The sequence below is a fragment of the Pipistrellus hanaki genome (assembly GCF_964339955.1).
Source record: "Pipistrellus hanaki genome assembly, chromosome: 9".
NCBI classification, from domain to species: domain Eukaryota; kingdom Metazoa; phylum Chordata; class Mammalia; order Chiroptera; family Vespertilionidae; genus Pipistrellus; species Pipistrellus hanaki.
Window position 1 is genome coordinate 13925400 of NC_140511.1, and position 17313 is coordinate 13942712.

A 17313-nucleotide genomic window follows, 5' to 3' on the forward strand; every position below is an offset into this window, starting at 1 on the left:
TTTGAAAGCAAAATGAATTCAGCTAGGAACTGTTGGAAACAATTGGAAGTTTTACTGTGCCAGATCCAGCAGGCCTGGTTAATGTTCCTGCGGAGGTTTGAAATTCATCAATATAACAGGATGAAGGTAAGAGGCAGTTCCTCATACCATGGGCCAGAAAGCTTTCTGGGCTAAGACTGCCATTTAGCTCTGGGCAACCTTTTTAACTGCCATTTTGCAGATGCGATAGCAGTAATTTGTCTGGTTTTATGATTTATAGCTAATTCGGAGTTTCTAGAGACTTTTTATTTCAGAACACCAAAGTCACATTTGAGAAAGATAGTGTCTGGTGCCTCATGCATCCTTCCTTTCCCCTTCTCTTCCAGTGAACAAGGGTGTGCAGGGTCCAGAACAGATTTCTCCCACCACACCCTCTCAGTGGCCAGCTTATTCAGCTGTGGGAGCTTTCACGTGGACTTTATGGGGAACAGTTCATGCTGACCTGCTCAGCAAAGCAAGAGAAAGATTGCACTGATCAACTGACCCTTCACTGACACCTTCCATTTGTAGTGAATGAGCTGTCATTCTGTGCTCGGTGGATCCAGGGTGACACACTGAGTGTTTAGGGCAGTGGAACCTCCTTATGACTTCCTATCCTTTATTATTATACCCATTTTAATCGCAAGATTTATCAGCTTTTAGAAAAACATGATGTTTACATGTATATGGATTCTGAGTGTAAGGTTATACTTCCTAAAGTGCTGGTGTGACACACTTGAAAATAAATGCATGAAATGGGAGTTTCGGTAGAACTGTGTCACATTGCTTAATGTGATAAATGACAAAGCCAGGCAACATAAGAATAATTGTTAAAAATACAAAACTTCAGGCAGGGGCTTGAAGAGTTTAAATGAGTTTGATATTGTTTGCAATTCATCATTTCTCCCGGGTAGGCCAGTGATCCATCACTTGGCTGCATATCAAAATCATCTGAAAAGCATTTTTAAATTAGAATCGCAGGGCCTATTGCAGAGGTGCTGAATTAGAACCTTCAGGGGTGCAAGGACATCCATTTTTCCTAAATTCTCCAGGTAATGCTTATGCAGGTAGCCTGATATATTTCAGGGCCTGAACATGTGCGTTCCATGCTTTGAGGAACCATTAGACTGGTGTGACCCTCAGCAAAGGATAGTCAAGCAACGATCTTCAGGTTATTTCAGCACGAGTCTTTTAGGGCATACTTTGTGCCACGCACTGTGCTAAGCATTGAAGATGCAAAGGTGCAGCCCTTACTGAGTTCAGCCGTTTAAAGGATGCTACTTCATTACATTCTAGCACAGAGCGCTGCAATAGAGGTACGAGCTCCTGCTCTGGAGGCACAGAGGAGGGAGTGGCCGTGTACTTCTTTACCTCCAAACCCCTTCCTGGTCTGGCTTCCATGGCCGTAGAAGATCCTGCAGCCAGACTTTGACAGTTAAGATCAGGCAATAGGCCCCAATCAGCCCTCCATGGCCCTGGCCAATTTTCAACAAAAGAAAGAACCCAGGAGTGACCCTTTTTAAAGGTGGTAAGGGAACATCCTGTACTCTGTTCAGTCTAATCTGTGCCAATCCTGGGAATACCCAGGAATAGCCTCTGAGTGCAGAGCACTTTCCTTCCGGACTGCAGTCTTTGATGCTCTTTTGTCACCTATTCCCAACTTGATAGGTTTACCATTTGCAACTGGTATCTAAGGGTTTGCACACATAGAAGAGCCTCACTTCCTCACACTTAGAGGAGTTCTGTGCCTCACCTCCAAGCTGTGGGCCTCACCTCCTCACACTCAGAGGAGCTGTGGGCCTCACCTCCGAGCTGTGCAGAGACCTTTCAATAAGAGGCAAGAATCAGTCAAATCTGTTTGACCCCAGCCCCTTTTGCTCTGGGAGAAACTAGCCCCAGGCTTCCTGCCCTCCGGTTTGAGACTCTGGGTGTTTCTCTCTGGCATGCTGCAAAAGGATCTTGGTCCAAGACAAGGGCCAGCCTGAGATTTGAGTTCATTTTGGTTATTTGATAGCCTTGCCCCTCTCACCCCCCCCCCCCGACAAAAAGGACAGAACACTAGGTGAAAAGTCTGTGATGTGGTGGTTGACTTTGTTTTGCTTCTTAGCTTTATAACCTATCTGGAAGTGTGGGGGAAGCTTGGTCTTATCCTCACCTCTCCTTACCTGGAAGCAGACACACGACTCACAGACCAGTGACATTTGGTCCTGACATTGTGTATATTGGGCTGTGTGTGTGCCTGTGTGTGTGCGCACACACGGGCGTAGGCATACATGCCTGTGTGTTTGGTAATGTCCCTGTAGGCTATTAAAAATGTCATCTTGCCTGAATAGACTCAGTGAAAAATTCTTGGTGAAATGTAAATGAATGTGGGACCTCATGATGACAAAGAGGAATAGAGTGATGGTCTGCATCTCCAGCCAGCCCAGTGGGCTGAAGTGCAGAGGCAGCCTCAGTGACCTGCGGGAGGGTGTGGACGCTGCTGGGATTGCGTCCTCTTTTCCTCTAGCCGTTCACCCTGGTGATTCTGGCCCTTCAGTAGACTTGGCTGTCAGGTTGTCACTGTATAACAGCTTTCTATAAGATACCGCCATCTTTAAAGCCGCCATAGTGATGCTGACATCGTGCTGTGACTTATTTATAGAAATAAAGGAAGTTTGCCTTGTTACAGAAAAGGGTAGAATGCACGAAATGGAAGGAGGAATTCATCAGTATCAGTGCTTTTGGGGGCCCAAGTTTGTTGCTCTTGTTGTTGGGTGTGTTGTTGTTCTGTTTGTTTGTCTATCTGTCTGTCTCTCTGTCTGTCTTACAGAAGTATTAGGAAGGCCAGGCCTGAGAATTGTAGCAGGGTGGGATGGGGATAGAGGGACTGAAGGGGAATAAAGGCAGGGGCTCCATCAGACAAAAGACAGACCTGTGTGGGAGATGCCATCCCATGTGAAATGAGGGGCTCATTCTGTCACCACCCATGCTTCAAAGAGACCTACGTTATCCAGAGGACGCCACAGGCACTCTGGCAGCCAGCGGATGCACTGCTGCTTCTAAGGCACAGCACTGCAGTGCTGGTGGGCTGTGTCATTGAAGACATGCAACACGTAGGGGTCAGAAGCTACATACCCAGACAGACAAGAACTGAAGGTTAAAGGCAACACAAAACAGCATTATTGTGTGAGGGATACTCATCTAAATATGTTTAAGTGGCCACCAGTCAGGTCTCTTCGGTTCTGTGGCTGTCATCTTGTTTGGAATAGAAACTAGTTATTGCACTCCCCAGTGTAGCTCCTGTCAACGCTGATTTTATTTCTAAATAAAGAGAAATCAGTAGCCAGTGATCTGAGATCTTTTTTTAAGGAGTTCAGTTTTGCCTGGACAATATAACTTGGTAACATTTTGAGAGTTCAAAACATTAGTTCCCAGAGGGGAATTCATTGTCTGGGAGACCGGGTGAGAGATAGAGGGTGAAAGAGGGAGAGAGAAAGAGAAAGCAAGAGCGAGAGAGAAAGAGCTAGAAAGAGATGGAGAGACCTAAGGCCCTTAGACTCCACATTGGAGCTGCCAGATAGGATCCCAGTGGACACTATAAACTCACATAGCCAGGAAAACGATCTGGCCTCTGAAGTTATAGAAAATTTTCCATGAACTTCCTAAAGAGAGAATGTGTCTCTTTGTAGTTGGTTTTTCCTTCTTATTGAAATAAGGATCCAGGAATAAGAAAGTTTAGTTACTTGATGTTAAAGTGGCTCATGGCCAGAGTTTGTCACGTTGGGGAAAGTTAAGGAACATCACCTCTTTCTGAGAAATTCTTCCTAAAAGAAAACTCCACCACCATCAGAGGAGTTTGATTCATGTCTGTTTCTCATGGCTGAGTCTCCTATCTGCTCCTGACCTTTGAATTGGTTCCTTGGGATCCTACTCATTTTAGTCCTTGAACATCAAAGTCCTTGACTTATTATGAGCAGCTCTTTAGGACTATAGAATTATTTTTGGGCAAGAAGAAAGCATAGTTAGCACATGGAGAAGGTCCATCAAAAATATGAAGAGAGTGTAAGGAGTCTCTGGGACAACTTCAAGCATACCAACATTCACATTATGTGGATACCAGAAGAAGAGAGAGCAAGATATTGAAAACCTATTTGAAGAAATAATTACAGAAAACTTCCCCTACCTGGTGAAAGAAACAGACTTACAAGTCCAAGAAGTACAGAGAGTCCCAAACAAGAGGATCCCAAAGAAGACTGCACCAAGACACATCATAATTAAAATTCCAAGGATTAATGACAAAAAGAGAATCTTAAAAGCAGCAAGAGAAAAGAAATCAGTTACCTACAAGGGAGCACCCATATGACTGTCAACAGAACTTTTGCAGGCCAGAAGGGAGTGGCAAGAAATATTTAAGATGATGAATATCAAGGACCTATAACCAAGATTACTCTACCCAGCAAAGCTATCATTTAGAATTGAAGGTCAATGAAGAACTTCACAGACAAGAAAGGCTAAAGGAGTTCATCACTACTAAACCAGTATTACAGGAAAGATTGAAGGGTATTCTTTAAGAAGAGGAGAAAAAGAAGAAACAAGAAGAAAAAACTGAACAATAAAATGGCTATATATATATATATATATATATATATATATATATATATATATATAATTCATAACGATTGAATTTTAAAATAAAAATAAAAAATAAACAAATAATAAATCTAATGAACAAAATAAACTGGTGAATAAAAAAGAATCAGAGGCATGGAAACATGGAACAGAGGGAAGGGAGGAGGGGAGGTGGGAAGAGATTAACTAAGGATCTTACCTATGGACACAGACAAAAAGGTGGTGAAGGCCTGGGGCAGGGCAGGATGGAAACTGAGTGGAGGAAGGGCAATGAGAAGAAAAAAAAGGGGGACATCTGTAATATTCTCAACAATAAAGATTTTAAAATAAAGAAATAAATAAATATATAAATAAGTAAGTAAATAAGTAAAAAACAAAAATAAATAAAAATGAGTAGGAACATTGTATGTTTGCTTGTTCTCTGCCTCCTATCTACTGGACCATTGTCCCCAGTCCTCCTAACAAACTCTACCCAAATCTTCAATTCATTGTAAATTAGAAAGACTGATAGCAACCTAGAGTACAGCAAGAGGTCCTTGCTGCTGTTAGGCATGTAAATCATAAGGTAAAAGCTCCAAGAATGAAGATGGAATGTCAGTAACCAGCCTGGGGAGTGTGTCAGGGGCTCTTCTGGGTCCCTGAAGTCACATTGAGTGAAGATAGGAGGCCATAAATGTAGCCAGAGGACTTTTAACTGAAAATAAGAAAGTAATGTTATGGGTAGTTCTGAGGATGAGTGTATGGTGAGACTGAAAATATAATATCACAGACTCAGAGTAGAGATATACTTTAGATGTGCCAGGATCACCTCATGGCCACCATTTGCCACCACCCCTTCCCCTCTTCACCACCCTATCTGAGCAGTGGCTGCTCTGTTTTAAATTCCTGAGAAGTCATAGTGATAGATATGACATTTCAGCTCTTACTCTAATTAGTGGTACCAGCAACAGCTTTCTTATTTTTTCCCTAATTTAAAAAAGCAATTAAGTTATTTCCCAGAATGATGGGTATGCTATTTATAAAATTATTTATTTTATTAATGTCTTGGTTTTCTTCTGTCCCCTTCAAATTTTTATACAATGTAGTATACTATGTGTTATTCAATAGGCCATGCACCATCTGATTAAGAGTGACAATGGCCAAGGGAGTAGGGAATGGACTCTCCATCCAGTAGAACCGAATATGAACTCTGGTAGGAATATCTCTACCATGGACACTCTACAGATGGCTTCTTAAGGAGAACAACTGCTTTGACAGAGCACCAGTTGAATAGCTACAAGAATAAACCATTTCAATTCACACCCTGCAGAGAGGCTAAGAGCCAGTTACAACAAAGGTATCACCAAAGAATAATTTTAATATTAACATGTAAGAAGGGATGAAATGGCTTAGTCAGAATCCAAAGTGGGGGAGATCAGGTGTAACCCACAGATGGGAAAGTCCAACTCAAAGCCTCTGGCCTGATCCCTCTTGGTGGCCATCACTAATGCTGAGCACTGCTGGCAGATGGGAAGGACTGCAGGTGGGCCTTGAAGCCAGGGTCCTTGGGGGGAGGGGCTAGAGCAGACAGTGCAGAGATGAAGGCAGGGCTACACCAGGAGAAGAGTGTGGCCTGGAACCTGTTTCCAACCCCTGAATCACTATATAGTGTCTCTTTCTACGTGTGTGCTTGTATCCCATTTTATCCAGCACAAAATCAACCCCTTTTTCATGAAAGTTGACTTTAATTCAGACCAACGTTAAGTAATACATACTTAAGACCAAGGACCATGGAACCGGATCTGCCTGGGTTCAAATCTTGGCCTTGGGCCTGTTACTTAATCCTTCGAATCCTTAGTTTCTTCATTTGTCAAATAGGATAATAATATCATCTATCTTGTAGGATTGTTATGAGGACTATATGAATTAAATAAACTGCTTAGTATGGTGATTGGCACATAGAAATACACACACACACACACACACACACATATTTAGTTGTATATACATATATGTCTTTGTTTGAGAGTGTGGATTTTTCACTTGACAGAAACCAGATTTAACAATTCTAACAATTAACCAATTGCACTGGTTGTTTGAGATATTATAAGCCTTTGTATCTTCTATAGCCCAGATGTGCTTAAAGCTATGAATACGTAAGGACATTTTTGAAAGACACGGGCAGGACCTAAAATTCTCAGGATGAAGTTGCTTGGTAGCATTCTCTAACTTCTTATTTTCTGGGTGTTCTTACAACATCTGCAAACAACAGCTGGACAAATATTAAAAGATATAATTCCAGTTTCTTGCCGTGCTGGCAAAAGCTGTTGGGAAGGAGGAGAGCGATTCGCCTTGTATCAGTACCTTTTTATGGCTGGAAGAAAAGAAGTTCAATGAGTCATTTCGTCAGCAAGGTTTCAGGAGAGCAGACCTAGGAAAGCATTGTCAGGATATCCTGAAGCAATGGGACAGAATGCAGCAGTTTTCTAAGAAGGCCTGGGTTATCAAGCAGATTGGTAGATTTTATGTCGTTTTCCTGGGAAAAGCTTGGCTGAGGTCCTAACATCTATTTGCGTCCTTGCCCTGCATTTTGGCCTGCATCTGGCTCTTCCAGGAAGAGAAACAGGAAGAGCAGTCTGAAAAGGAAGCAGGGAACCTGAGGGGCTTGTTCAAAATGCCCCTGGCCTTGGCAGCCCAGGACACTTTAATTGGTTTGGGTCGGGACTAACAGAGCACCTGCCCTTTGTCTGGCTTCCTCGTTGCACTTAATAGAACTTGTCTCTCTCCTGATGCTTCCTGCTCTTTTGGGGACAGAGGTGAGACTAGGGCAGATGGGTGAGAGAAAACAGCTGGTGAAATAGCAACTGAGGGCACACAAAGAAAATGAGACACCAAGCATGAAGAGGCCTCAGGTCCCGGGGCAGCGTGTGGAGTGAACACCGTACTCCCAAACATTGCAGTAGGGACCTTAGGCTCCCCGTACTGGCATGTCCCATCTGCACAGGGAAGGGGCTGGAGGCTATGCCTGAGGTCCTCTCCAGCTTCGAGCTTCATAAATAAGGGCTCTATAATCCCAGCCAGGAATGGATGCAGTAGGAGACTAAGAAGTCCTGGTACAAATAGACCACATTTGCCACCTCCTGGCACACACATGCATGCAGCTAAGTGCGCCTCAGTGGGAGGGGCTGTGGAACGTTCCTGCTTTCTCCCCTTGGGGACCATATGAGACTGGGCTAACGCTCACACCTGGCCTGGAATCTGTCCCTTTGGGCCTCTATTGGTATCCCTCTTTCTGCTGCTTTGAGAAAGTAAATACAATATGTTCACCAATGCACCTTCTTCTTTTATGATCCTCCATTAAGACAAGTAAACCAACAAGCTCCTTCCATCAGTGCAGGCTGGCTTCTCCCAGCATCTGACTTATGGACCTGGCATGGAGCTTGATTGGGTCATGACCTTGCTCACTATCCCTTTGAGTCATTTCTTCTGACTGCCTGTGAAAGGTGTTCCATTCTTGGGGATGGAGAATGGCCAAGGGAGTAAGGACCTATTACTTCCAAGCAGATTAAAACAACGTGGAGATCTTGCTGCCCTGTAACCAGAAGCACAGGACACGTATGATGGGCCATTAGTCCAGTCTTCTAGCTTCTGGGTCATGTGTGGGGACAACAACTGGGTTTTGAAATCATTGAATTCTCTCTATAAAACTAAACCATCTGCAAAACCAGTTTGGCTCAGTGGATAGAGCGTCAGCCTATGCACTGAAAGGTCCTGGGTTTGATTCCTGTTAAGGGCATGTACCTTGGTTGCGGGCACATCTCCAGTGGGAGGTATGCAAGAGGCAGTTGATTGATGATTCTCTCTCATCGATGTTTCTAACTCTCTATCCCTCTCTCTTCCTTTCTGTAAAAAATCAATAAAATATATATATTTAAAAAAAAAAAACTAAAACTAAACCATCTCATCAGAACTAATGAAACACACTTTGACCCAGGGACTCGGTAGTTGGAGTTGTTATCTGCCTTGGCTCTGAGATCTGATCTGAAGCCAGAACCATGGAACCAAGCAGGTGCCCACCCATTCTTGATGCCCAACAGCTCAAGTAATTTATTACACTAAGAAGTAGGTCTCCTGCTTCTGGCAACTTGTTTTCTGTTGCTTGGCTATCAGAATTCTATAGGATAGACTATTTGGGGTGAAGGAATATCAGATTAATCACCTGGCCTCAGTTGTGCAGAGTGGTTTAATACTTTTTCTGCCTTACTATATTATAATGCCAATTATAATATCGTGTGGCATACAAAGCTGGAGAATTCTGAAGCCATATTCAACTTCTCCGTACCTCCCCCATCACTCTGTTTGGAAGAGTCGCCTGTTTTGAGGAGATTAAAGAGAATTTTCACCTGCACTCCTTACTGCAGCACTTTCGTAATGAAACACTGCCCAGTTTGGGTGCCTTTGTTAAAATGATGACTGTTTGGGATATGAGCCCAGCATCTCTTTCAAGAGAATTTGAGTTAGCGATGTCTGCATCTTACCTGCAGCTTATCTGTATGGTAGGTCTTGATTTCATGGCAGAACGAATGAACCCACCATCACCATCAATAGTCCTCTTCCTTACCCCTCTAGGCTCACATGCTGTGTGCTGGTGTGGAATGAGCATCGCTTTCTTGAGGGCTTTTTTCACTCTCTAGGCTGGCAGGTGTGTCAGGAAACCAGGGGCCGAGGGTCCTGTGGGGGCTTCACACAGAGGGTTTCCCAAGGCTTTGGTTATAAGCTTATCTCAGTTTGGCTTGGAAACCCAAGCTAGATTACCTCGGGGTATTTAGGTTTACATGGGAATTAAATAGAATTCTCAGCATTTAGAGAGATGGGGCCCTAGAGAGGCTGACCACAGGATTGGTGGTCTTAAGTATGACTTCGAGATGATTTTAGTTGCTGCTATGAGCCAGCTTTAAGCAATGAGGACGCTTCCATTGGCAATTAGAATATGTTCTGCCACTATGACACCATTATATAGAACCTGAAGCCCAAATCTGTAAGAGCACGCATTTCATAATTTCTTTGCAATGACATCTAACTTTTGAGTTAATGTTTTTTTTCTTTATATATGTATATCTTTTTATTGATTTCAGAAAGGGAGAGAGAGATAGAAACATCAATGATAAGAGAGAATCATTGATCAGTTCCCTCCTACATGTCCCACACTGGGGATCGAGCCCACAACCCAGGCATGTGCCCTGACCAGGGATTGAACTGTGACCTCCTGGTTCATAGGTCGATGCTCAACCCCTAAGCCACACCAGCTGGGTTTGGCTAATATTTGAAAGTAAAGCAGTCTTTTTCTTTTTCCCAGATGCTGTCCATAATAGCTCAACCTAGAATTGTAGGACTCAGATGTCCAGTGTAGATGAGGGCCCTTCATCATCCCTGATAATTCATTTGTTTTTCTCTCCCAAAATGAGACCAATTTATCTATGTCCAGCTGGATCTTGAAACGATAGCAATCTGACAAGTTGCCTTATTCTGTTCACACACATACACTCTTATCTAGGCTCTCAATGATTATATCCATATGTACATAAAAATATAAACACGCACACACACACACACACACACACACACACTCTATCGGTTTATTCTGTTCACACACACACACACACACACACACACACACACACACTCTCATACTCATTACAAGCATTACTGGGGATTTTGTTTGGTGTGTGTGTGTGTGTGTGTGTGTGTGTGTGTGTGTGTCTGTGTCTGTGTATGTCGAAGTTCAAAGTAGTATCATACATGCACTGTCATTTAAAAAAACAACCAACACAGTTGACCTTGTACTCGGCACTTTATAAACATTGCTTTACTAAATCATCTCAGCAGCCCTGAGATCAACAGGGTTGTTATGTTCATTTACAGATGTGGAAAACAGGCGCTGAGAGTCTCCTGAGAACTCAGAGTTACTAAGCATCAGTGCTGGAAAGTGGAGCCAGGCCTCTCTGACTCCAGATTCTGACATCTTAATCAGGACTCATCCCTGATTTCTAATTCTCATGATAATCCAGCCACAAGAATTCAGCTTGATTATAATCCACATTTACAGATGAGAAAACTGAGGCCAAAGTGAAGTGATTTGCCTATGGTACCCACATTGTTTTTCAACTTTGAATTCAGTCATTTTTTTCTTTTGAACATGTTCTCATTGATTTCAGATAGAAGAAGGGAGAGGAGTAGAAACATCACTGATTAGAAGGAATCATTGATCAGCCACCTCCTGCACACCCCCTACTGGGCATTGAACCCGCAACCCAGCCATGTGCTTTGACCAGGAATCGAACCATATCTACTAGTTCAACCAATGAGCCACACCAGCCAGGCAAATACAGTCATCTTTTATAGCAAAAGAGTTCTGACTGGCAGGTAAAATATCTTAAAGTTTTTATTTAAGACTTAAACTAATGAAGAGTGGAATCAGGTCACCTGACCACCAACTGGATCATTAAGAAAGGTTACTATTTTATTTTAAACCATGAAGAGAAACATGGCTTCCCTCAAAAATAGTAATCATATAATTTCTTTGGGAGGGGTTGTTTATATAGGTTTATTAAGACCAATAATACAGTCTGGCTGGTGTGGCTCAGTTGGTTGGGTATCACCCATGCACTGGAAGATTGCTGGTTACATCTCCAGGCAGGGCACATGCCTGGGTTGTGGGGTCGATCCCTGGCCCGTGTGAGTTCAGGAGGCAACCGATCGATATTTCTCTCTCACATGGATGTTTCTCTTTCTCTCCCTCTCCCTTCCCCTCACTCTAAAAGTAATTTTTTTTAAAAATCATTTAAAAAAGAATACACAAGTATAAAATGTTTATTATGTGCCAGACCTTATTCTAAGTGCTTCTCATATGTTAATTCATTTCATCTTTCCAACAGCCCTAAGAGAGGGGTTCTGTTTTCCCCATTTTGCAGATAAGAAAACAGAAGCACCAGAGGTTAAATAACTTGGCCAAGATCACACAGCTAGTAGTGGCAGAGCTGAGATTCAAGCTCACAGTCTGGCCCAGAGTCTTTGGCCTTAATCATCCTGCAGAACTTCCTTTTACTTTTCCTTGAGTTTGGCTGCTTTAGCAGTGAAGTTTTCCCTTGAGCAGTTTGCTACCAATGAGAGCAAACTGTTGCCCGCAAGTGGGGCTGCCTCAGTCATGACCCTCCTGGTGCAGACATCTGTCTTTTCCAAATGAAAGAGCAGCTAGCATTCCATTTACTTTGTTAAAGTGGTTAAGTGACATTTAAGGCTCACTTGTAAAATAATAGCTTACCAAATAAACATATAGTGACACTTGAATCCTTTTTTCAGAAATCCTTAGCTAATCTGAGATCTCACCGTCTTTTCCATGAGCGCAAAGGTTGTAGAATGCCCCCTCATCTGGTGTGTAGCCACTGATCCTCTAGTTGGCCTGTCACTGGCATTGTGACCAGGCCTCTGCCTCAGGTGTGCCTGCCTTGCCCTGGCCCTCGGCACCGCTGCTCTCTGTCTTCCTCAGCAGCCATTTTTGTAACCGTTTAACAGAAAGTCTTTTCAATCAGCTGGACAGAGACCTGGGTTCACTTCCTGCTCTCAGTTCCCACCTCCGCAAGCACATTAGAACCATGAAAGGACACCAGGACAATAAATGGCTGCAAGAAGTTGCTGACTCCAGGGAAACCTGTGAACCCCTTTCTGAAATCAGAATAATGTTTTCCTGTCACTTTGCCTTCGTAAGACTCCCTCCCATCCTGATAAGTGCCTTAGCATCTTTGACGAACTGAAACATGAATTCCCTTTTCTTTAGCAACTAAAACTCTATAACTATCTTCTCTTATGTGAGTTGGAAGTTAGAAAACTTTTATCCACAGCTGAAGCTATTTCCTAATAAACAAGTCAGCAATCTTTCAGAATATTATATCTTTAAAAAAAAAAAAAAAAGGCATTTAAACAGAAAATACATCTTAAAACATAAAACTCTCCCACGGGGTTAATTTACTTTCTAAATGAGACAAGGGGATCATTTCAGTCTCAGGAGAATCTTTTTTCTGTCTGTTCACAGGGATAAAAATGGCTGGGCCTTTCCTCTCCATTCAGCCTGGGTTTGATTCTTGACTCCTCCGTTACAATTAATTCTGGCTCTGAACCCCACTTCCCCTAAGTGACCGTTAAGACCGGTTGACTGAACGACTGGTTGACCAGTTGCTATGATGCACACTGACCATCAGGGGAGCAGATGCTCAATGCAGGCGCTTGTCCCTGGTGATCAGTACCCTCTCACAACCAACCTCCCGCAGCCGACCAACCTCCCAAGGTCCATCTCCCAAGTCGGCCAGCCCCAATCAGCCCTGATCAGGACTGGGTGAGACAGCCCCAATCAGCCAAGATTGCTGGCCAGGCTGAGAGACCCCACCCATGCATGAATTCATGCACCAGGTCTCCAGTAATGCTATGATTATCTGTGAGCAAGGAGGCCAGTTACAGTTAACCATGGTAAAAATGATGAAAGCAACTTGATTATAAGATTTCTGTGCACTCTGCTCTTTCTAGCCCATAATTTGGGAAGAGAGCAAATAATAAGGAATAGAAAAGGATACTAGCCGAAACCAGTTTGGCTCAGTGGATAGAGCATCGATCTGTGGACTGAAAGGTCCCGGGTTCGATTCCAGTCAAGGGCATGTACATTGGTTGTGGGCATGTCCCCAAAAGGGGGTGTGCAGGAGGCGGCTGGTCAATGTTTCTCTCTCATTGATGTTTCTAGCTCTCTATCCCTCTCCCTTCCTCTCTGTAAAAAATCAATAAAATATATATTTAAAAAAAGAAAAAGAAAAGGATACTATTGGGCAGCCAACAGAAGGTTATGATAGTTGTGCCGTGTGGGAAAGAGCTAGCCTTAAAATTAAATGACTTTTAATCTTGACTTTACTCTCATTAGCTGTGTTACCCTGGACAAGTCATCTCATTTCTCTGAGCTTTAATTTCCTCTTTTGTAGAAAGGAAACAATATCGGACTTTTTATATCTCAGAACTATTGTGCACATCAGATTAAATAAGGAAGAGTCTTTGGTAAACCAGAGAGTGTGAAGTGGCTGCAGGAAGATGGGCCCAACACCTAGGTTTATCAAATGTATCTTCGGATGCATCTAAGATGAAGTGGACAACATGCAATGTTAATGCAAAGTAGGGGATGAGATATTTTTCTGGGAGAAATGATTTCATAAGTTTCTTTAACGTAAGAGTTATGCCTGGTTCGAAAATTTCATTCATATATGCAACTAGAGAAGGGCACAAGTTAAGAAGTTTTATTGGAAACAATGAAAGAACTAATAGAAAGAAAGGAAGTGGAGGGGAGTTCGCAGGTTGGAGCAGGAGTTACACTTAAAATTATGAACTGAAGCATGAATTCCCTTTTCTTTAGCAACTAAAACTCTATAGCTAGCCTCTGCTACTGAAGTTGGAAGTTAGAAAACTTCTATCCACACCTGAAGCGGTTTCTTTAAACCTGATCATTCACGGTGGCATTTGGGGAGGAAGAACTGGCATGTGCAGCAGTGGAACACATCCAGGCACTAGTGGCCAGAGCCTGGGCTTCCTCCGGCCCAGCTGGCACTGCTTTTTGGAAGGAGGAATCTCACCATCTTTTCCATGAGCTCAAAGGGTCAGGACTCTACGTGGATCTCTCTCCTTTAAAAACGCCTATGATGACAAGGGGCCCATGTGCATGGGATCTGCTAGAGTAGGAATTACTTTGAAATTCTTGTTTCTCGTTTCCCATCATGGCCCAGAGGTAGACACCAGCCACATCTGAGTAAGAAAGCCTTCAGCCTTGCCATGTTCTCCGGCCCCCTGAGAGTCATGTTCTGTTTGGAAACAGCTGAAAAAAGGAAGGCTGTTTTTTCACTTGGCGTAAGAATATTCTTCTCGGAGCAGCAAAGGTTCTGTGAGAGTAACTGGATCCAGATGTGGGAGCTGGCTGCAGGGCTCAGCACGTGGGCTGTGAACTCTGCGGGCAGAAATAGCCTCCAGTGCCTGAGCGAGTACCCTGGGGCCAGCACCAAAGAGGCGATGGCCTGTGCATAGCATCTGGGCTTCATGGGCCTCTTGTACCTTAGAATTTGAGCTGCAGAATGGGATAAAAAAAGGTCCTGCTTGCCCTTAGGTGGATGGCACTGTGCTATTGCCCTAAGCACTGTGGGCCCTGTCCGTTCTGGGCTCGCTCTGGTCTGGTAGGAGGTGGTGAGTCAGAGGGCCAGGTTGCTCCCCTGGTTGGCCAGGTTGCTTGTTAACTTGAATGGAAACAGTTCAGCCTCTACTTGCAGAGGCAGCATTGCACAGTAGAAAGAACACTGAGCTGAAAGCCGGGTGGCCTGGGCTCTGGGGTCACCCTGGCCCTACCTGGAAGTGACCTTCAGGAAGTCACTCTACCTTACTTTTCTCATCCAGAAAAATGAGGAGGCGGGACACGGTGACGGTTGAGACTCTTTCCGGCTCCCTCAGTGTAGACTTGAGTGGCACTGACTCCACGGGGACAAGAGTGATGGGAGAAGCAGCCCAGCCAGTCACACGGGTGCCGTGGCTGCAGTGTCCCTCGTCTGACCCTGTGTTCCACTGCGGTTCTGTGTGCTGTGGGCGACAAGCAGGGAAGGGAGGCGAAGACTGCACAGCTCTCAAGAAGAATTCAGTCCTGAGCCCCCAATGAGTAATCGGCAGCTAGCCACCTGAGGGAGAGACCAGCTGCCCCTCCACCACTGTGATATTTCTTCCAAACCAGTGTTGGCAGTCTTTGAGTCCCTGCCTCTTGTCCTCACAGTGGAGTGTTCAGCATCCTCTCCCAGCTGGACCCTGTGCCTGACTCTGCCCCTTATCCTGGCTCCTTTGCTTTTCGGTCTCTGTCTTCTCCAAGCCATCCTCCTCTGCTGCCCCTGCTGGGTTTTGCCATGGTCTGCTTTGTCTGTTGGTAGGAGTTTAGGAAAGCCTTACCCTTAATAGCTGAGATGCTCCCCTTCAAAGCCCCCACTCAGGCCCTTTGATCCCTCCATTCAGCTGAGCATGACTGTGGTCCCTTCTTCAAATGGGGGCAGACTGAGACCTGTGACAGCTCTGCCTGCAAGTGCTTCACCATGGCAACCAGCATTCCCACCGCCACTGTGCAGGGAAAATGGCTGTTCTAAGGAGGGGCTCACAGGGTCTGCATTACCCTGCCTGTTTCGTTCAAGCTCCTTTGCGAAGCTACATGCATTGAACCAAATGTCTGTTGGCCATCAGATTTACTAAGAGGAAAGGAGGCAGGAGGAAGTGGAACCCAAATGAACAAAAACATTTCCTTTCTGACCTAAAACTGTATTTTCATGGATACATTTATCTGTCCTGAACAGATAAACAAGGAGCCGAATGAGTACAGGAATCTGAGACCCAGTACAATGTGTTTTGTCTTATCTGTGGAGTGCAATGACGGAGCGCGTGGCTATGCAAATAAAAACTCAGGTCAAGCTGTCAGGGTACCCAGGGAACTTAACAGGGCACGGGCACCAGCATTTCAGAAGGGGGTCTGACTCATCGGGGTGGGGATGTGTGATGCTGGCTCCTGTTATGGAAAGAGATGCATTGGTCCTCCAGTCATGAGAAAGGTGAGAATTGGCACCTCCTACCTCCAAATCCATTTGGGCCACCCCGTGGGGTCCTTCTCCATAGTCACTAAGCATGGCAGCGTGACAGGCTGGCAGGAGACCCCTGTGCGGAGTTCTGGAGCAGCAGGCTGCCCTCTCACACAGCCCCGGGTTCCAAAGTAGCTGTTGAGCTGCTGTGTCCGTGACTCTCAGAAGTGCTGTTGGTTGGAATAGAACCATAGCCTGTACAGAACCTCTCAGTGAAGAGATCATCCCAGACCTCCCAGGGTGCCTGGCACTAGAAGGCAGAGGTGGCAGTGCCACAGTGAGTGGTCGGACCATGTACACTCCTGGAATCCACAGGAAGACCCATGGAGTCTATGATGGTGGCCGGTTCTTAAAGCCCAAACAACCTTCTCCCTCTGCTCTAAACGCCAGTTTTGAATGAAAGCTCCTTTTTTCATTCTTAGGAATGTGAATGTGTGTTTAAACTGGACTTCGTCTCTCTCAGTTTCTCTGCAGGTGGATATTGTTCCCAGCCAGGGCGAAATCAGCGTTGGAGAGTCCAAGTTCTTCTTATGCCAAGGCAAGTGCCCAGGGCCCGCTGCATGCAGGGCATCCTCCCTGCAGACCAACAGCCATGGGTTGTGTGCTGACTACACACACCACACCCAGAATTCTTGGTTTAGCTTTGCTGCAGGGTCAATAGTGTGACTTGGGAGCCAAGGATGCTCTCGGGCCCTCTCCCGCCCCTCTCCAAGGGCAGCCCCAGCACAGGGAATTGTACCTGGACTTGCACTTGGTGATGGAGCACTGGGGATGTTCCTGGGAGAGTCAGCACAACTCCCAGAAGAGTGAGTCAGCTCCAAACCTCCACTCTGAACACATCCAGAGCCCGTAACTGACAGCAGAGGAAGAAATGATACCTCAGTGAGTCAGTGTGAGGCTTATTCTCAGAATCCCCAGAACAGGAACATCCAAGCGCCAAACTTGCCTGAATGGAAATTGAGCACTGGTGTCTCTTCTGCAATGTGGATGCGTGTCCTGGGTTTCCAGGTCCATTGTGAATTCA

At 44.8% G+C, this 17313-nt stretch overlaps 1 protein-coding gene across 27 annotated transcripts in view; it reads left to right on the forward strand.

Annotated features, from left to right (window-relative positions):
- The window catches only part of NCAM1 (neural cell adhesion molecule 1), a 312328-nt gene that overhangs the window by 236875 nt on the left and 58140 nt on the right, over positions 1-17313 (forward strand). For all 27 annotated transcript variants that reach the window (XM_084893700.1, XM_084893720.1, XM_084893723.1 and 24 more), the window contains exon 2: positions 16753-16827. In XM_084893700.1, coding sequence (XP_084749826.1) covers positions 16753-16827 — 75 coding nt within the window. The remainder of the gene's footprint in view (positions 1-16752; positions 16828-17313) is intronic.